A 21,075-nucleotide genomic window follows, 5' to 3' on the forward strand; every position below is an offset into this window, starting at 1 on the left:
TTGACCCATGCATGACATCCTAATGGCCCACGAGCAATGAGTCCAAGCCTAGGAAACCACACTTACTGCCAGGAGTGTGAGGTAGATGGAAGCCAGGCTTGTGCAGTTTGCTCTGATCTCAGGTTCTCACGCAGTCACATCCAACCTGTGCTGTTCAGGGGACATTAAGGACTAAAAGGAGATTTTCTTCTCACGAAATTGCTCCTTATTCTTGTCATATGAGTGTGTGGAATTGGAGAGGTTCTTGCTTTGTGATTGCTTTGGGGAAAGCTGGGATTCTGGTGAGATCCACAGCCCACCTGCCCCTACTGAAGATGTGGGACACAGTGCAGGCACAGCAGCTCGGCGGATCCACCTGCTGAGAGAAAGATGCAAGTTATTCGTTTCTGTTTAGTATTGTTCTCTTGCTGTTTGTATCTTGCATGGCCCTTGGTCCCAGCTCCGTAGGGCGGCCCTTCCACACATGCAAGGACAAAAAGTGCTAAGCAGGTGGGTGTGCTCTGCTGAAGCTAACTTTCCTGGACTTCCCCTCCAGCACAGTGCCCGGCGAACGAAGTCCGGACAGAGTCCTCCGGCGTAATCCTGAGCCCAGGGTATCCAGGAAACTATTTTAACTCCCAGACGTGCTCTTGGAGTATTAAAGTGGAGCCAACCTTTAACATTACCATCTTTGTGGACACCTTTCAAAGTGAAAAGCAGTTTGACTCACTGGAAGTATTTGATGGTAAGTTTCTTCAATTTCTGTATAGTGATGACCTATATAGACTATTAGTCAAAATACTGTTCCAATGTTCAGTAACACAAGGATGTGGATATATTTTCCAATTAAATCTCATCTTCTCCAGAGGATACAAGCAAAACAAAAATTGAATTGCTCTGGGACTTACTTACACATTCTCAGAGATCAAGTGGTCTTAGAACAACATCATATTATTGTTAAGTTTGCAAACTTTCAAACAGAATGTTTAAGGTATATACTCTCTGCATGAACTGAATTTTTAAGCACTCTTTAATTCTTTAACGTGGGGATTCAGAGTAGATGATCTCAAACAGCCCTTCCTTTCTGTATAAAGTACAGTATTGTATCGATCCTCAAGGCATTTACAAAGCTAAGAATTCCAGAAGGACTTTAATCACTCTAAATGGTGATTTTACTCAAAATGTGTGAAAATAGTGACTCACAAAGACTTGAAATTAGTAAGAACTCAGACATCTTTAATGTGCATTTTAAAAAAACAGCTAAATACATTGAACTAAGAAGATGCTAGTAGTGATTTTAATGGTAGTCTTATGATTTTTATACTACTCTAAGGGACATTTTAATGTAATAGTGCATGTGGTTGAACTGTTGATTTGAGATGCAACTGGTGTTAGTATTTGTCTTTGTAGAGAAGCGTCATCTGGCCCAGCAGTGTAGACTAGGGTACAATTAAGGCTGGACACAATAGCAGCGTTCTCTTGGGTTTGGACAGATCTGTCCAGAGGAGTCACTGCCGTCTGATTAATTAGGCCTGTGCCAGCTGGCATGCCCCCGACTTGATGGGTCCCAGCAGTCAATCTGCTCGTAGGGCTACACCCACATCAGTCAGTGTGTGTATTCCTAAAAATTAGCTACTATGGGCTGGGGATTTAGCTCAGCAGTTTAGTGGCCTGCCTTGCAAGCGCAAGGACCCAAGTTCAATCCCTGGTACCAAAAAACAAACAAACAAAAAAAATTAGCTACTACTTGGAAAGTAAACTCACATTTGTATACAAAGAAGTGGAAGACTGGAGAGCACTGTGTACTTACATGGGTGTTAACTGCACGTCTGAGTGGATACACCTTCCTGCGGACTCTTCCTCAGTCTTTAAAATGAAGAATAGTTCATTGGCCAAGTGGGAGAAATGGACTTGTAATTTAGATAAGGAAGTGAAATAACTGTAATCCTGTAGCTATTAAATGATACGAAAGTACAAAAAAGGAAACAGCGCGTCTCACAGGCCATGTGTGTCCATCTGCGTGTTTGTGCCCAAGTAGAGGTACTTCGCAGTGCATGCCATAAATCATTACATGTGTGTAAACACTCAGTCTCCATGTGTGCACAGAACAAAACCAACAATATTTTATGCCTGTTAGTTGCAGGAGCAAAATTCTTATCAATAATTTATGCACTGATTGCTTACAATCCGATCTCTCAAAATATGCATAAACCATGTGACAACAGAGCAGGTCGTAGAGGCAATGTTGATTAACAGTCACTGTCAAAATTACCAAAGATATATGAGTCAAAAACTCAAAGATTTTCTGTGAAGTGAAAGGTCAGAGTTCCATGTGAATGATGTTCTTAAGTGATGGCATTTTTGCTGCAGCGGGTGTCATGTTCATCTCTTGGTTGGTAACCCGTGGGCTCCTTTCTGGTCCGTGCGTGGACTAGAAAACGTGTTGAACATATTGACTTTAAACTGTATTGGCTGGGAGTGTACGACTCTCTGGCCAAGGGTGGATGCCCTGCACTTTTTCAGAGTAGGGCTTTTGTCCTCACACAGCCTGGTTGAGACGGGTATAGGATGAAAATCATCTTTGTCCATCTAGGGCTCCTGGGCCCCTCCTCCCATCCACGGGCTGTGTCTGTGCCTGGCATAGGCTGTGGGCAGAAGAGTCCTAGAAAGCTCGTCGTGTTTCAGGCAACAAACAGATGGACAGTAATGAGGGTTCCCTTGTAGCAGCAGCAGCACCTGAAACTTTACTCTTGCAGTCAGTCACTGAAATGACACTTCACAGTATCTGAGTTCAGGTCCATCAATCTCCCAGTGGCATTTTACTTTAAAATGTGCACTGTCTCTTTAAGCAAAGACCAGCTGCACCCTGGGTGTGCACTGGCCTTGTTCAGTTGTACGGCACAGTGGCCCTGTGCTGGGTGTCACAGTGGGAAGCGCCTCACATCTGCTGACTGCCTTCATCCACGTGATTACCACAAAGTCCCACACACACTGTGCAGCAGGACTTTGCTTAGTGACTGTCTCGCAGCCCCGGAGGGAGGCTAGAAGTCAAGAGCTGGGTGCCACGGGCCGCTTTCTGCCAAGCCTCTCCTGGGCTCACCCTCTACCCCCTGTGCTCCCATGCTGGTCCCGCAGGGTGTCCCTGTGTCCGCATCGCCCCTTCTTCAGGGACCTGGTCCTCTCAGGGAGCCCCGCCACGCGAAATCGTTTTAACCCAGATGCCGCTGTAGAGGCTCCAGCCTGTAACTGAGGCCGGCACTGTAGAGCCTTTGACAGTTTTATTTGGGAAAACCACGGAGTTGCACAGTGCGTGGAGTTGTGATCTCTCAGCTTCTTTGTACAAACAAGATTCTCTGTGCAGCTCTCAAAGATAGGTGTCCCTTGCCCTGATGACCCCTGTATTGTGCGTAGCAGTGATAGTCACTTCCTCCCTCCTAACTGCATTTCCTGGGAGCGGACTGTGAGATGAAGGAAGCCTTTGAGACCAGGAGATAATGCTGCAGCCGCTTGGAGACTGGGAAGCGAGCGGTTTCTGTAGCCAACGAAGCAGTTCCTCCCGTGGACCCCACACGGCAATGTGGGCTCTCACCACCATGCACTTGCTTTTGCTAACTGTATGCTTCATGGTAACTTTGTCTATTAAAATGTTTTTGAAAATTTTCAAAAAATAGGAATGTTTAAAAAATGTTTGTAGATAATGAATTTTAGGTTGGTTTTTTTTTTCCAAATTTATTTACACCTGCTTTTATAAAGCAGCAGAGCACAGGGCCTTGTGGGGACCGTCTGGCACAGCCCCTCCGGCTCCTGGTGTAGTCCAGGGCTCATGTGGCCGCTTCCCCGGTTATTCCTCGTCTCTCTCCCTCTCCATCCACGCATCTGTCTCTGTCTCTCCACCCTCTGGCTCCAGCCTCACGGGCAGTGTGTTGGGCACTTGTGGGGTTTTATAGCATTGCGGTATTTACCTGCAAGTGAGTTTTATTAGATGTCAGTATGCCTTTCTCAGAATTCCCAAAGCTATCTCTCTCTCTCTCTCTCTCTCTCTCTCTCTCTCTCACACACACACACTGAAATATATATATTTCATTTATAGATATTAATTTTAGATTCCGTAGTCATTTAATTTCTTTTGATGATATTTCCAATACTTTCGTATAACTCTAAACTATTACTTGGGCTCCCAAATTTACCATGAGAAATAATGCTGGGATACGTACTTTTTGCTTTATAAAGAACACTTCTATACATGTACCAGAGTTTAGAGAAATACGATTACATTTTTAATGTTGCTAGATATTGGTAAATTGCTCCCAAAGAACCTGTCATTTCCTACACCTCTGCTAGTATCACAAGACAGGTTACTACTTTTCCCTGTGTCCACACAACACGGTGAATACTAATGATACAGAAATCACTCTTAATTGTTCAAATCCAGCTGCTTTACAGCATGGTCTATTTAAATATTATGTCCTTAATAGTCTGTGCACCCGAAATTTTTCTAGGTTGTCTTATTTTATCAAGGAATATATCTGTGGCTGTTTCCATTTGGAATCCTTTGTCCTCCTTGGAAACCAGGTTCAGCAAAGGCCAACAGTGTCCGTGCTTCACGGTGCCAACTCAGACCTGAACCTCTGTGCCCCTCTCTTTCCTGCAGGATCTTCTGGGCAGAGTCCTCTGCTCGTGGTCTTAAGCGGGAACCACACCGAGCAGTCCAACTTCACCAGCAGGGGCAGTCAGCTCTTCCTCCGCTGGTCCACTGACCACGCGACCAGCAAGAAAGGCTTCAAGATCCGCTACACAGGTGAGCACTGAGGCTCAGCAGGTCTGCGTGATCCACAAATGTTTAGATGGGGGTTACGACCGCAGTCTGGCCAGACTGTGAATTCCTAGACAGGAACAGTAGTGTGATGGTAAAGATCACCCGCTGATGTCCCTAAACAGCACAAAAGCACTGATTCATAATATTTTAAAAGTTACTGTTACATGATAAACCATTGAATTGCATACTGTGGACAAAACAAGACAGCCCTAAAAGATAAGATAGAACTAAAATTAATATTAAAGTAGGTTTAACTATCACGGGAATAAAGAAGTGGTGAGTATTATACTACTACTGATAATAAAATAGTAAAACCCTCTGACTAAGTACACGCATTTCCTTACACATGCATGGATGTCACATGTGGTTTGTGCATGTATGTGATATAAATATACACACAACCAGTGTTTATAGGTCTTTCCTTATCACAATGTGAATTATTTTGCTCTTCTTCTGTACATATTAATCTTTCAGTAGTTATTTGTATTTCATAAATCATTAGTTACTCAACAAACTATTTAAATTAGCCAAAGCATTTATGATACTTTAGACCCTGTGAGCAATGTGACTGCCCTGGTCTTTACATTGCTCTACAAGGTGATAGGGAGCCTCTTCTAATTCCTTGGGATATGTTAATTACTAAACCTAAAAGCTGTACCACAAAGCCCTCCACGTGTCCCTGCCTATGCCAGTGGCCCCTGTGCCCAAGGCGGGCACCTTGCCCACATGCAGTGGATGGTGTCCACGTAGCAGGCCGCTCCCTCTGTGACACTCAGCCTGGGCATAGGAGCAGCTGGGAGCAGGACGGCCAGGGTCTGTGGAGCAGCTCCAGCTTGTCGGGAGTTGTGCAGCTGCAAGGCTTGGAAGGGCCCTAGATGCACCAGCAGCTGCATGGAATGCAGGCTCCTCTCTGGGAAGGAGCCCTGCCGCCCAGCCCACCAGCACCCTGTGGAGCATCTGAGCATCTATCAATAGCCTCCTCATTCTGACATCAGTGGGAAGCCAGACTTTTCAAACCGAATTTATCTCCAGTGTGTAAAATGGTCAGTGCAGCAGAAGTCAGGGTGAACATAAATCATCTTGTTCATCTGCGGCAAATTACTTAGCAGCCTGCTTGCCAGAGGGTCCGCCTTTCGCAGGATGGCATCCTGTGTTGCACAAAAGATCCTGCTTTGGCTCTCTCCAGAGATGGTGGCTACATGATTGTGCATTTTGCTTGAGATCTGTAGGTGGACAGTTGTGTTCCTGTGTTATCCATGAACACGTGCACAGAGTCTCACCTAAAATTATGATTTGTGACCTCTGTTCAAGGCCATGAAGGGCCTTGAACTCAGGCTGGGGTTGGGGAGCTCCTGTCCATGGAACCCCCTGGCCACGCTGCCCCCACCTGGGTTCAACGTTAACAACTCGGGTACAGCACGGTATAGCTGTCATCGTAAGTGGACATCAGGGAAGAAAACAGCTAAGCAGCTGCCTGTGTGTGGTAGGTGCTGGCCACTCAGTCAGTGTGGCCATGTGGACCAGGATCATCGGGGTCTCTTCAGTGTTGCACAGGCAGTGGCAGTGTGGGAAAGTCTGTGCAGAGCCTGCCTCAGAGCTTCGGACTGCACTTCTCTCCCCGAGACTGCAGGCTGGGGTCTGCACTTCCTGCACCAGGCCCCCTGTGCTCCCTGGACCTGCGCCCCCTGTTCCAGGAAAACAAGGAGAAGGCATATGCTGAGAGCCTGACAAGGACAGAGTGTGGGACACAGAAGGTCTCCGGGCAGAATCAGAGCACTGCAGGCCAGAAGTCAGCACCCAGCTCGGGCTCTCCCTGCCCCTCTGTGTGTGTCCAGGACATCGGCTTCTCACCCAGGGTCTGGCATTTTCTTTCCCACTGCAGTGATTCCAGACAGGTGGGGTCAGGCGCCTGGTGATGCTTTCCCTAAACTGGACACATCGGTTCACCCATAGCTAACAAGAGCTAGGCCTGCAGTGACTATGAGCAGAAAGCGGACCAGCAGTGGAGCAAGGAAGCAAGAGATCCCAGTGCCAGGTGTCTCAGAGATCAGAGGCCCCATGTGTCCAGGAAGTGCATCAGAGCCCTGGCTGCCCAGACTGGCTCCTGAGTGGGAAACTCTCAGCCAGTGCCCCAGACTTACTTTAGGGAACAGCAGAGGGGCTCATCAGAGCAGGGCGTGCTCTGAGCCAGGGACCCAGGTGTTGAACCTCCTCTTCCGGAGGGGTGAGTTTCCAGGCCCTAAATGTGTCCCATGTGTTCGCTGATTCCAGTGTGTTTGCAGGGTTTAACACACCAGCCCAGTTAACCCAAAGTGTGGTGCCTTCTCTGTGTGTAAATGGGAAGCAAAGCCTGTCAGCCGTCCAAACGTTACACTATGTGGGGCCAGTGGTTTTAACAAGTGCTGGTCCACAGCTTAACAAAGCCTCCTCCACGGGAGGACAGTGCTGCAGGAAGACCATTCCTGGTCCAAGGTGGTGCACTCTCCTCGGAAAGGTCACCAGACGTCGCATGTTAAAGGAGAGGCTGAGCACCTTCATCCTGTGCTGTTCCTGAGGCCTGCTCAGCAGGGGGCAGAGGGCACCAGGCTTGCTCACATGCAAAATATTGCATTCTGTCTTCTTCATTTTATAGCATTTTTTAACGCAGAAAGGATTTCTGTTTCAAATCTGTGCCCTGAGCAACCGCAGCACTTCTCAGCCTGCTGAATGAGGGGGCTGCTTAGGTGGCAGTCTTGTAAGAGAGCTGGGGGGACCCTGGATGCTGCAGTGAGAACCCGACCCCTCAGTGAATCCCGCTGCAGCCACCTGCACTTCAGAGGAAAACGGGGGCCCTGGGCTCTGGGGTGCTTTGTAGGATCACTTTACACAGGGATACTGATTTCATGTTTTACTGGAGATGGAACACAGGGCCTTTGCACTGAGGTACATCTCCAGCCGTTTACAATGTTTTTGATGTCTGAGACAGGGTCTCATCAAGTCGGGAGGCCGAGCAGGCTGGGATCCAACTTGCCATCTTCCTGCCTCAGCCTCCCAGAGTGCTGGGATTACACGGTGCACCCCCAGGCGGCTCTCATTTCCCACTGAGTACTAACTACATCTGCGTCACTCCCCCGCGGCCGCGGCGATGGCCCTGCCTGTCTCTCTGACCCCAGTCTGTGCGTTTGTGTGCCCGCAGCCCCGTACTGCAGCCTGAGCTCCACGCTGAAGAATGGCGGCGTTGTGAACAGGACGGCGGGGGCGGTCGGCAGCACAGTGCGCTACTTCTGCAGGCCTGGGTACCGCATGGTGGGCCGCGGCAGCGCCACCTGCAGCCGGAACCCCGTGGGCACGTACCAGTGGGACTCCCTCGCCCCCGCCTGCCAGGGTAAGACCTGCGCCCGCCCTTACCTCTGTCCCACGCCCACCCTGCCCGCTCGCTTGCCCAGCCGCACCCCTTGGGCTGCAAGGCAGGTGAGGAGGAGCCCAGTGTGGGTGTGCAGCACTGCGGATCCGACTTTTGGCCGCTACCTGAACCCTGCTGCCTCTTGGGCAGGCTGCGCGGTACTGGGGCCTGGCTCCCGGGAGGGACGTCCACCGGTTCGTTCGAACGCTCACTTGTGTGTCCTCAGGAGGCAGAGCATGTGCCGTCCATCTAAGGTCTGAAATGAGTTTTCTTGTCCACTAGCAGAAATTCGTCTTTCCTTATTTTTGTGTAAGTAACCTTTTAGAGCAGTCGGTGATAGCCTCCTGCGGTTTACCGCCAATGGTTTAAATTCTCCTCCTTGGAGGTAACGTTTTATATTTGATTTCTCTTTGCTCGTTTACTTTGGGTTTGTTAGCAGTTTCAACATTCTAGGCCCGATTCTCTGTCGAGTGCCAGAGACCACGATTCCAAATAAGTAATTCCGATTTTGGTTGACGGTTGGAGGCATGTAATGGTTGGTTCCATGACGGGGGGCTGTAGTCACACGGAGGTATGCTGGCTGTGGAAAGTGAGGACTCACGAGAGGGACCTTGTGCGGCCTCGGTGTGCCTTCCATGTGGTGCATTTGTTTTCTAGCACTGCTCTGAGGTGGAGATGGCTGCTTGTCCCGCCCACTGTGTCTTCACCTGTGAGGACACTACGAGATGCTTAGCTGGTACTGTGTACATTTCACCCCGAATCTCTGCATATTTAGCATAAGCACAGTAATAGACCCACACGGCCTGTCTCCGTAGAGAAGGTGGAATTTTTCTAAGCAGGCTGCTGGCCTGGCTCCAAGGCAGGAACAGCATGGGAGAAGGTCTTGGAGACACAGAGCAGCTCAGTTCGTGGTGATTAGGAGGCAGAACTGGGGAACAGTACCAGAGTGGAAGGGGCCAGAGACCACAGAGATTACTGAAGGCCACGGTTCCATGACCTCTCCACACACATCCAGGAGCATCCTATCCTAAACTGCTAGGTTAACCTGCTTCTTAATGCTGCCCAGATTAGTGCTCACAATTCACCCTCTGAATTTCACACCCAACCACATCTCTTTAAAACATATTAAATCTCCAAATGAAGACAATAATACCTAGTTCCTAATTCAACCCAACATAATGCAACTATCTCCCATATGACCAGAAACAATATAATCCCTTACTCAAAGTCTGAAAAATTCCAGAAGTTATCAGAAACCAAACTCGATATCTTTTCTGAGCCTCAAGGCAAGCTCTGAGCTTTGAACAATTCATTTGAATTTGTATCCAGTTTCACCTGTATGTTAAATGCCTACCACAAAGGAACTAGGTAGTCAGAAGCTCTTTTTATTATGTGTTCAATGTACCCTTTCCCTGATGGCTTTAGTATTCCTGAATATGAATATGTCTTGTGATTCAAGTGTGCATTCATTGATGGGGCACTTTTCATTTGCTCTGAGTTCTTTAACTCAGTGATGTGGGGACCTATGGCAACCTACACTCAGAAGGTAGTGCAGGACCAGGACCCGGATGGCCCGGACTGGTCCCTGGAGGCTAAGTCAGTCAGAGCCTACCTGCAATGTGAGCTGAAGGCAGACCCCAGAGACACAGGACAGGGCTCTGAGGGGCCGTGGGGCAAGACATCCAGACATGTGGTCTGCTTTCCCAAGCTGGCTTTCTACAGACCTTGGAGAGGAGAGAGAGAGGGCCAACAAGTTCCCTGCTCGCCTCCCAGCCAGAGCTGCTACTCCTGGGTGCCACAGCTGTGGTTCCCCGTGCCCTTCCTTCTGCAAGCCTTGCTCATGTCAGCGAGCCGGTCCGGTCTCCTTTCTACTTCACAAATGTCGACCTTGCATCACGGAGGGACCTTGAAGGCAGCCTGGTTGTGCAGAGCACGTGTATCGGACAGAGCCGGGGGAAGCTGCCTGGCTTCTTACTAACAATCAGGAAAGGTGTTCCTGGTTCCAGCCCCTGCTGCTTGCTCATGTGTAAGTCAGTGGTTTCCCACCAAAACAGTTCCACTTAAAACCAAACCCAGGAGATGCCAGCTCTGGAGGAAACCTGCATTACTGGGGCTTAAATTCTTTTTCTGTGGAAGAAGTTTGTGTTGTGTGTGGTTTTGTTTCCATTTTAGCCTTTTCTTAGTTACAATTTGTGTAAAATGACATACTAACTATAACAATCTGAAAAATATTCTCATGTATGAAGCTTTAATGTTTAAAATAAAACAAGAAGGTAGTATAAAGGAGCATTTTTGATCATTTTAATTATATAGTACAATTAAGCAATTCAACATCTAAAACTAAACTTTAACCTTTAAAGTAAGCAGTGACAACTATTACCTGGATAGGTAATGAATCCTACAAATCCTAAATGGAATGAAAATATGAGGCTCACTCCCAGTTTATATCTCAAAGGCCCGCTAAGTGTGCCTGAGGACTTGACAAGGTAAGTGTGCAACACAGGTGTGAATGCCTCATTTTGCAGCAGCAACAAAGGAGCTACTCTCTGGTGCTGCCAGGCTGCGTCCCTAGTCCCTGTGCTGCGGACAGGAGCAGGCCTCTCCTGGGGGGCCTAGGGGGACTCATGCAGGTGCAGCCCACTGGGCGGTCTCTGCTCCCTGTCCTGCTCCGCACCCCTGTTCCACAGACATGCAAGGCTCCCCACGGGGCCACGCGTGTTGGTGTTCACATGTAGCACAGCGAAGGACGCTCATTTCCTTTCAGGGCTCTCAGTCCAGTCCTGAGGAAAAGCACCATGGATTCCAGCGCTCAGAACCAGGACCTGGACCTGGAGAGCGCACGCACGCACACACACACACGCACGCGCGCGCACGCGCACACTAGGTTGTGCAGAGGGAAAGCACCTGCTCCGTGGGAGTTAAGCTCTTCTTGCACTGTCTCTATGGGGTTCACCTGCCTGGGGACCGTTCAGAGTTGGACTGAGGTAGGACAGAGCTAGAGCTGGACACCGGGCGGGAGGGGCTGCCACTGCCCAGCTGTCAGTGTGAGGCCCTGGGTGTGTGGTGCCTTGAGCACTACACGGATGCACACGGATGGAGACGTCACACCCGTCAGTATGTGCAGCCGACACCAACTTAACACAAACAAGTAAATATGCAGAATTCAAAAAACTCAGGCTAAATGTGAAAACAGTTTCATGGAGGCACTCCGATTAAAATGTATTTAATGCTATTGTGTTAGAAACACAAATATTAAGGGCAGTCTGTTTTCTGTTTGGCTGTTAGGATATTGAGTTACTATTTAATTTATCGTGGAAACAGGCCACAGTGAGTGAGATCGTTTTTTATTTTGTTTTATGATAGCTGAAAATATGGTCAATTTTGAAAAATGCCAATATCCTTTTGGAGAGACCTCACACATGTGGGTGGCCATCATCGTGGACTGGCTGAGGGCTCACACTCCTCAGCTTCAAGTCAGGGCAGGGCAGCCTCTCTGAGCAGCCCAGCAGTAGAAAGCTCCTCTTGCTCACTGGGCTGAGCTGCAGCTCTGTGTCTGCATGAGGTGTGAGCCGGGAATGGGGAATCGCTGGGCAGCAGGTTTGCCTCTGGGTTCCTCCAGGTAGAAGAAGAGGGGAGGCAGGGCCAGGTCCTGAAAGACTCAGCCCAAGCTCAGGAGGCTTTGGCTTCCTGTCCCTGGCGGACATGAGTCTACCTAGGGTTTTCTTTCTGAAGTGCGGCCGACTGACCCTTGCATATGGCAGGCAAGTGCCTTACCACGAGCTGCACACTGGCTTGCTGTGCATCTGTTCAGGACCTCAGGGATCTCTGCATGAAGGCTGATCTGTAGGGGCATGGTGGGAGAGCCCCAGGGGTCCCGTCTAGAACAGGGGCCTGAGGGGACCTAGGATGAGCCACCGTGAAACCACCATAAATCCTGGGGAAACAGGCAGCCAAGAAACCAGATAACAAGAATGGCTGGACCACAGTGTCCGCAGCTCCTGTGACACCATGAGCAGAATAGGAAAGACCTGGGGTGACTGAGGGGTCGTTAGCTGTGAAGTGGGGTGTTTGGTCCAGTCCTGGAGCAGGACTGTGTGCGGAGCAGAGGCCCTGGGTACTGTACCTGCTGCAGCCCGAGCCTCAGGAAAGGAGAGCTTTCCTTTCCCAGATCGGATGTGGTTGCCGATGTCAGTTCAGGATGCTGAGTGCATCTTTGTTTTTCATCAGATGTTTGGCTTTGTTAGTTCAGTAAAGACCAATGCCAAGTAATAAAATGGTAATACTTTACCAACTAGTATCTGGGCTGGGCGTGGTAGCCCAATCCTGTAATCCCAGCACTCAGGAGGCTGAGGCAGGAGGATCAGCTTGAGTTCAAGTCCAGCCTGGGCTACATCGCCAGACTCTGTCTCAAAACAAACAAACAAACAAACAAACAAACCCCCTAATATCTGTAGTAATAGATTTCCAGCTGGACAGCTTTACTACCAGACAGTAACAGGAAGGCCCTCTAATAAGAGGTCATGTGGGATCCAGAGCTGCTACAACTCCTCCATTCAGCTGTGTGGACCCTGAGGAGATAATTAGGAATTTATTAACTGGACTGTGGGATGTTTTAAGATTTTCACCAAACTCAAAGATCATCAGCATTATTTTAATCTCCATTTGAAAATGAGAGGCTTGAACACTAAAAACTAAATATCTCTTTAAAATAGATATCTCTTTAAAGATTGTATTGCTATATTTAACATTTCAACTATACTTATACATTTTTTTAAATAATTTGAACAGTACTTCTTTTATTTTTGCAGAAGAAGAACACAGTTTATACATTATCTGACTGCACTAGGTCCTCAAATTTTTAAAGTACTGTCCAGAGGAAAGTGTTGGAAGATTCGCAGGATACAGCCAGGGCCCCCTGTGCCACACAGAACTCTACCTCCAGAGACAAAAGTTTTGAATTTTACAAAAATCAATAAATCTAGGACTTTCAAAGATATATGTTGTAAGATATTTTTCTCTTAAAGATTATTTATTTAGTGCCAGAACCAGTTTTGTTCCTGTTGTTCCTTGACTTTTTGGCAGCAACCTTTCAGAAGCCATAGTTGTACAGCGTTTGGGGTCAGAGGACCTCTGTGCAGACCTAGCCCCTTCAGGCTGGGCTCCCCTCCCCCAGTCTCCAAAGCCTGTTTTCGCCAGCGAATCGGGGCATTTTGATATTTAGCTCTCAGAATGCAGCGGATTAAAGCTCTGTAGAAGACACTCTCATTAGTGAGAGCTGTTGCTGCTCACTGGGGAAGGGCAGCATCGGTGTGTCCTGCTCCTGACTCGACAGGGCCTGCGGGCCAGGGCTGAGACACTGTCCCTCACCCGCGTTCGGATTAAACAATTCCTCTGCATTCTCCTGTGAGTAAAACCGCATAGCAGGCAGTGGTGGCTCACGGGTTCCAGAGAGCTCTTGGCTATTTGCTTTTCTTTACTCTGCTTGACCTTTGAAGTCATTTCCCCCGGCAGAGCTGTCTGGGTTTTTATCATCCTCCGCCCTGCAGACTTCATTTCCTGCCTTGAACCAGATGCTCTGCCAGGCGACTGTTCTACTGTGGAGACACTGGTCTCCCTCATCCCCAAGAGGAGCCAAGCCAGAGCGGCTATACCCGAGGGGCAGTCGGACTGGCCTGCCCAGAGTGCTGGAGTGCCCATGTTATGGAGAGCGATTCCCTGGGCGCTGTGGACTTTGTACCTGGTTCTCAGAGCCGGGCACAGGCTCTCGCTCCTCTTGTTATTTACACTCTCCTAGTGTTTCTGTGGGCAGTAGAGTCTAGGAATGATGATCCGTCTCTGAAATTACATAATTGCGCCTCTGTTCTTGAAGTCTGTAAGGTACACATAGAGAAATACTCTCCACCAACAGTTTTCACGGGGTGTGGAGGGAGTGTGGTACGTAGGCAGCAGAGGTTCCTGGGTGGGCATGTGACCGTGACCGGTGCTCTGCGGTCTGCAGACAGCAGTGCCCAAGGTGGCATCACCCAAGGAAGTAAACGCTGCAACTGAGGTGGGCTCTGAACCCAGGTCGCTGGGAATCTAAGTTCTTCCCACTGTTCCATGCACATTCTCCCAGCTACATGTCTGCTTCCAGCCAGGGAATCTTTCAGAAATGTAACAGTTTTTGGTTTGATTTAATTTGTGTTTTATGTTCGATTGGAACTTTCGCAGCACACAACGGTCGCATTCATCATGGGGGATTTGTTCATGCCGTGACAAAGCTTAATTCTTTTATTCCTCTCTTCCCCTCCCCTCCCTCCAGCCCTCTCCCCTCCCCATTTACAAAAGCTCTATTTCCATTTTTTACTTCTATTCTTTTTGCCCCATTAAGTCCCTTTTCATTCCCCCATTTCTTGTCCCCTTCCCATTTGAACAAGCTCTTCCTACTTCCTAATATCTATCCTCTGCTTTGCTCACTAGTTTTACATTGGTTTCTCACACAAGAGAAACAATACAATATTTCAATGTGGGTATTGGTTTATTTCACTTAGGATCATAATCTGAAGGTGCATCCGTTTACCCCAAAATGTCTCGGATTTATCTTTACGGCAGAGTGGTACTCCATTGTGTATGAATGTCACATTTTCTTTATCCATTCATCTTTTGATGGCCTTAGGGGCTGTTTCCAAGACTTAGCTATTACAAATTGTGCTGCCCTAACCACAGGCATGCATGGGTCCCTGTGGCATGATGTTGGTCCCCAGCCAGCAGAATCCACGCCAGAGCCCTCAGAAATCAATGTCCCACTCCTTTGCTGGGTGTTGGCCGCAGCTTGGAAAGTTGTCCTAATATTTTTTTTAATTCTGAAAACAAGACATCATTATCAAAAGCTAGGATAATGTGCCTGAAGTCCTGGAGTAAATGAATGAATTGCAGTATTTTCCAAGTCTTACAATCTTCTAATTAGGAGCAAAAAAATCATGGGTAATTTGTCTCTTTATTTTTCATATGTTTCATCTGTTTGCATGAAATTGTAAGTCTTCCATGTGTCGTGTGTGTGTGTGTGTGTGTGTGTGTGTGTGTTTGATAGCTTTCAGGCATTATATCAGCCACATTCTAAATTACCAGGGTATAAATCCATATCGTCCATATGGCCCAAACTTTCCAGACTCCCCTGCATATTACAAAGTAAAGTTTATTCTATTCACCCAGAATCAAGCCAACCTCATGCACCTTCTGGGCTGTGAACTGAGTGGCCAGTTTTGGAGATACTGAGTGAGACTTCAGAGTTAGGTGCCCTACAACATGGCCCCCTGACTTCTCACAGGTCCAGCTTCTTGGTCCCCATACAGGAGTGTGAATGAGACCACCTGCTCTGCTTTTAGGATCAAATGAAAATGCTGGCACAGAGCCCTATGACAGCAGAGCTTACAGAACCCTGACTGCCAAGGAGCTCTCTACCAGCCGCCATAGCTGCAGAGTGGTGGAGGGTTTTCAGGAAGCCCCAGGAGTTCTGTCAAATGCATGCTTAAAGTCAGCAATGTTCAATATTCAAGCTGGTAACCGATCTCTCTTCCTTCTTACATGTTGAAGCAGTCGTTGAAAGGGGCTAGTGTTTTATTCTTTGCAACTCATATGTACTCTGCACAGAATCTTTGGTTTTAAATGCTTCACAGTTCTTCAAGAGTGGAAAAGCAGGGTTAGCTTGCAGGCTGTGTGCACGTGGGGTGCAGGCTGGCATGGATCCAGGTGGCATCCAGCAGGCCCCGATGTAGACAGTGGGGCCAGCATCAGTCCCTAATGCAGGGCCCAGGCCAACAGTGCCAGGCACCCTTCAGTTTGCAAGTTGCAGCTCAGAGAGCCCCTGGGGCAGGCGCCATTCCACCCCACCACTCTCTAAGACCCAGCATGCTTTTTACCAACTACAGGAATGTATTTCCTCAGCCCATGCTTGGCATGCAGAGTATTCCAAAGCTTCCTGTTCCTGAAACATGGAAAAGATTGAAGCAGCAGTGAGTGAGAATGTGCCCAAAGTGCAGTAGCTTCTGGACAGTTTCTCATGCCAGAACCCAGAGTCCAAGGCATGCAGCTGTAGAATCAGCTGTGTCCCTGGCATTACAGGAATCTCTGCTTCATGCTTGAAGGTACTTGGTGTGGAGAAATGAGTGCGGGATGGAACCCTCAGCATATTTCAGAGGCAGTAAAGGAACCTTCAAGGAAGGGTGAGCTGATCATGGGCAGGGAAGAGAAAAGGCCCACGCAGAGCTTCTGCTCCTGCCCGTGGAACTTTGAACAACAGCTCCTAGATCAGCTGGAGGCAGAGGTGACGACTGGCAAACACTGTGTGTGCACCAGAGACCTGGCTGGCCAGTAAAAGTACATGACATCTTCCACAAAACAGACGCAGTGTCCACTTCACTGTGACAGGGACGGTGTGGAAAGGGCTGTCCCTGACCAAGGAGGGCGCACAGGGGAAACAGGTGCATGGGCCACCAGAGTCGCTGTAGAACAGTCCTGAGGACACCCAGAGCACAGCTGGAGGTTGCAGGCAGCTGGCTTTCTGAAATTCTCAAGGTGGAGGGAATGAAAACACGGAAGAGATGCGAGCCAGTCAGTTTAAATGGCAGCTGTCATTTCAAAAGTGCATGACAGCAAAACTACATTAATGCAGTCCAGAAAAATAAACTGTGGGGATACAAGTAAACTGCAGCTTAAAAAGTGATAAAACCTCTCACCTTCTTTCCTAAATGTGTCTCTGTGAATACATCTATTCAAGTCTACAGAAACTAAGTGAAATCATAATGCAGTGATATGGCATGGAACATCATTTCACACTCAAAAACCATAATGAAATGCTAAAACTCAGATCTTAAAATAGTTATCCATTTTGATATCACTGACTACTTAACTTGTTTCTAACAGATGAAATGCAGACATGGATATCCTATGCCAAGAATGAAAGATAGTTAACTGGAAACAGTAGACGAATCTTTTTCAAAGGGGAATGGGACCAAGACATGAGGGAGAGGAGTGAAGAGGGAAGGGAAAGAAAAGAAGGCAGGAGGTGTCAGTGCGTGCACCAGCTTCCTAGCAGGAAGGCAGTCCTCATGAGCTGTGCACACGGGCTCAGAGAAACAAAACTTTAAAAACAAAACAAAACAAAATATCTGTTCTTTCATCCAGTTATCCCCACAGGATGTGTTTTGAAAGTCAAGTGGGACAAAGTGAATATTTGCTGTATTCCAACCTCACATCACTGAGCTTGGATAATCTGGGTATGCTCTTCTGGGACAAGTGTGATGCTTTGTTTTCAGAAGCTTCTATAGGGAGGTTTGGGTGGGGGCTGGACTTCTTAGACATCCGCTGTGACCCACGCCCTAGTGTGCACCCCTCCCTGAGGACTCCAGGATGAGCTGTCACCGTAGCACAGCTGCCCGTGTGGGGGACTGGTGTGCTGGCCACCTGTCCTACAGCACAGGGTCCGCCCTGCTGGGAGACAGCATGTGGCTTGTTCTACAGAACAGCATCACGATCACCAACCTCAAAGACAAATCAGAACAAAATCCACCAGATTACAACTAGAAGAAAGCACTTTTTCATAGTTTTAGTCATTTTTAGTTATTTGAAAATGTCTTCTTTCACAATTTACCCAATTTTCTGTGGTTGTATTCGATCATATTGAAAATTATTTATATAATAAGATGATATGCATTTCCAGTTACATGAACTGCAAATATAGAATTGTTATAAAATCTGGAAGAAAACAGTCCTATTTTCTGATGAAAGTGTTTTGTTTTTGTAGAATTCAGTTGGTTTCAGTCATTCATTTAAATACCAGTTTCACAATCACAGTGAATTTGTTATAAAGTAAGTGTGGTCTTACACCAGTGTGTCCCTTCTGAGACACTGTACTTTGATCATTAACAAATATTTTATTTTATGTCTGGAATTTTCATCGGAGGTACCAGACTTAGGCTTTTACTCATGAACTTTAGTGCCATCTTACTGGTCTTCAAGGACTGTCACCAGAATGTGCAGCGTATTGCATTTCAACTTTGCCAAAATGAGTTTAAGAATCTCATTATTTAGGTAACGATTCGGAAAACACGTGAGCAGAGGGGTTTTCAAGGCCAGTTTTGTCTCTTCTTAGCAGTATTCCACTCCCTGAGGTGATCATGTTTTGCTTTACTCAGAATAAGTATGATGTTGGGGCCAGGGATTTAGCTCAGTGGTTCAGTAGCCTGCCTTGCAAGTGCAAGGACCCGAGTTCAATCCCCGGTACAAAATAATAATAATAATAATAATAAGCATGGTGCTTAAAATGTTCTCACTGGTACTAAAGTGCAGACACGCCCCATTCGTGTGTGTACTGTGCACACTATACGTGCAGCACACGCATCTGTGTGGCTACACATGCACCCTCAGCAGTTTGTGATAACCGATGTGGTCTGTGGCTGAAGTGGAAACGCCTTATGCCTTCACTGTGAGTGGAAATGAAATGTTCAGACCTTGGCCTCTTACTGATCACACCTGCCTTTCTCCTAACCAGAACCAGGATGCCCCTAAAACAAGACTCACAAAGGAAACCTCTGAGGTTTTTATGCAGTTCTTTGATTTGAGCTGAAAACCCTGGGTACACATGTACTTGTCCCCAAAGATGTACTCTTCTAAAGCACTTAACCATAAAATAAAAAGTCTGATTCCTATTTTCTCATTCAAATTAAAGATATTTTCCTTAAAATAACACATCCTCAGCATATGGATGCATTCTTGACTGATTTCTTAATGTTCAAGCTGGTTCTTTTCTGTATCTTTTAGATCATAATTAACTGTTGAAATTTTTATTGTTGGATATGGCTCAGGATGCTTGTTCAAATACTGTTTTTACATGAATTGTTGTCTCCATACCCCTAGCTTGTCAGATTAATCGAGATTTCATTAAGTTAGACTCCTGCATGTAGAAGCTTAGAAACAAAATGAAATTCTGAACTTGCAAGTGTGGGCTGGGGGTGTTAGCTGCAGTGTCTGCAGCTCATGCTTCCTCTTGAGCCCTGCCCAGTGTCCACTGATTTCCTCAAAAAAATAATTGTTAGGGGCATTGGGTGTAGAACACACCATCCTGGAAATCGTCCTGCTACTCCGAATAGCAGCAGTAGACAGGAGGGTGTAAGAGGACGTTTCCCTCGCTTCATGGCCTTCCTGATGTCATAAGGAGGACGGTAATGGTGATGGGGACAGATGTGCAGGACACCTCTGCCCTGTGATCTGTGCATTGCGATTAGATAGTGTGGTCTTCCTGGGTAGCGTATGAGCTTGGAGGCCTCGTCAGAGCCCGTGCGATGACGTTTGCTGTGAGCTCTGTGGAGCAGAGTTCAGAAGGACTGTCTGCATTTGAGTTCAGCTAATGCCACCTGTGCTTGGGAGAGCAAGGCCATCAACAGAGTGGTAGAGTGTTACATACCCATTGTCCAGAAAGACATGTGCACTCAAATAAGGCGTGGAAACTGCACACTGAACTCAAAAATCAGGTGAGAAATCACCCCCCATCAAGCTGGAGGCTACTGTGGTCTAGCTTGCCTGAGATTTTCTCTTTAAAATTTACATTAGAAATATATGTGTTAAGGACCAGTAAAATAGGATAGGCATGCACACATATATTATGTTTATTAATGTTATTTTTCATCAGTTTGATTTGCAATGATACTGGTGCCCTATAGTCTCCATAATGTAAACCATAGGGATTTCTACTGAGTATAATAAGTGTTGTAAGGTCTTAAATTTTTCTACAAAAAGTGTGTGAGTATTGTGTTAGGCAGGAAAGTGACACATTTTTGAAGTTCAATGAATCAAAATACAAAAAAGAAAACATAAGTGTATCAGCTGAGAAAATGTTTGCAGTTTTCGAGTGGAAAAGCAGAAGAGCGAGGGCCGGGGATTTAGCTCAGTGGTTCGGTGGCCTGCCTTGCAGGCGCAAGGACCCAAGTTCAATCCCCGGTACCAAAAAAAGAAAAAAAAAAGAAGAGTGCAGCCAAGGTGTCATGAAGGACTGGGTTAAGTATGATCATGGTGCATATGACCTCGAGAGTTGTGAAAATTGGTGGCATTAGTGACACAGGTCACACGAGATTTTCTTCTGGGTGGAAATACATGAAAAGGAAATATAAAATGTAAAAATTTGCTTTACTAAGGTGAAGCCGGACGTTATAATCTGCAGGGGGAGTGCAGGCCTCAGCTGGACATCTGAGACCGAGACCGAGGCCAGCATGGCACTGCCCAGGGGCCCTGGGGACTCATTTGCTGCCCTATGCATCGGAGTCCAGTGTAAAGTGAAGGCTGCAACCTTGACTGGCCTCCTGAGGTCTGAATGAGTGAGTCCCATAGTTACACCACATGAGGCAAGGTGTAACATTACGCAACTATTGATGCATAGTATTATAAGACACTATTGTTCTAAAATACCAGGTGCATTGGAGTTCATAGCAACGCCTCAGTTCATAGACGCTTCTTTCTGTTTGGCAAAATTTCACTCCCATCCTCGAACTCTGCATCAGGTGACAGTCACAACCATGGCAATCTTCCCCAGAACTGTGGAGCCAATGAAGTTCCTCAACCAAAATACCACTCCTTTTGACCAGGGACAGTGGTTTGACCCTGTTACTGTGGATCTCCCACTGGGGAGAGGCACCCTTGTGGAGAAGGTGGACCCCTTCAGCTTCCATCAGCATTCTTGACCATGCTGCCCCAGGCCCAGGCACCGAGCCCACCACTGGGTGTGGGCTCAAGAGAGAAGCAAATTAGAAGGAGATTTGGTAAACCTGTCAGCCTGGGAAGGTCACACTGGATTTTTGCCTGTCCACCCTTTGTGAGCAACTCGGTTACACTCTCAACATGTTCTGACTTGAATCTCCTGTGAAGACTG

General features: G+C 47.3%; 1 protein-coding gene across 1 annotated transcript in view; it reads left to right on the top strand.

The window, feature by feature from the left end:
* Positions 1-21,075, top strand: part of Csmd1 (CUB and Sushi multiple domains 1) — a 1,140,625-nt gene that overhangs the window by 1,043,726 nt on the left and 75,824 nt on the right. The window contains exons 47-49 of the mRNA XM_010620376.3: positions 536-724; positions 4,631-4,777; positions 7,971-8,159. Coding sequence (XP_010618678.1) covers positions 536-724; positions 4,631-4,777; positions 7,971-8,159 — 525 coding nt within the window. The remainder of the gene's footprint in view (positions 1-535; positions 725-4,630; positions 4,778-7,970; positions 8,160-21,075) is intronic.

This window comes from Fukomys damarensis, unplaced genomic scaffold, assembly GCF_012274545.1.
Source record: "Fukomys damarensis isolate Sample0158 unplaced genomic scaffold, DMR_v1.0_HiC HiC_scaffold_18, whole genome shotgun sequence".
In the NCBI taxonomy this organism is placed as follows: Eukaryota; Metazoa; Chordata; class Mammalia; order Rodentia; family Bathyergidae; genus Fukomys; species Fukomys damarensis.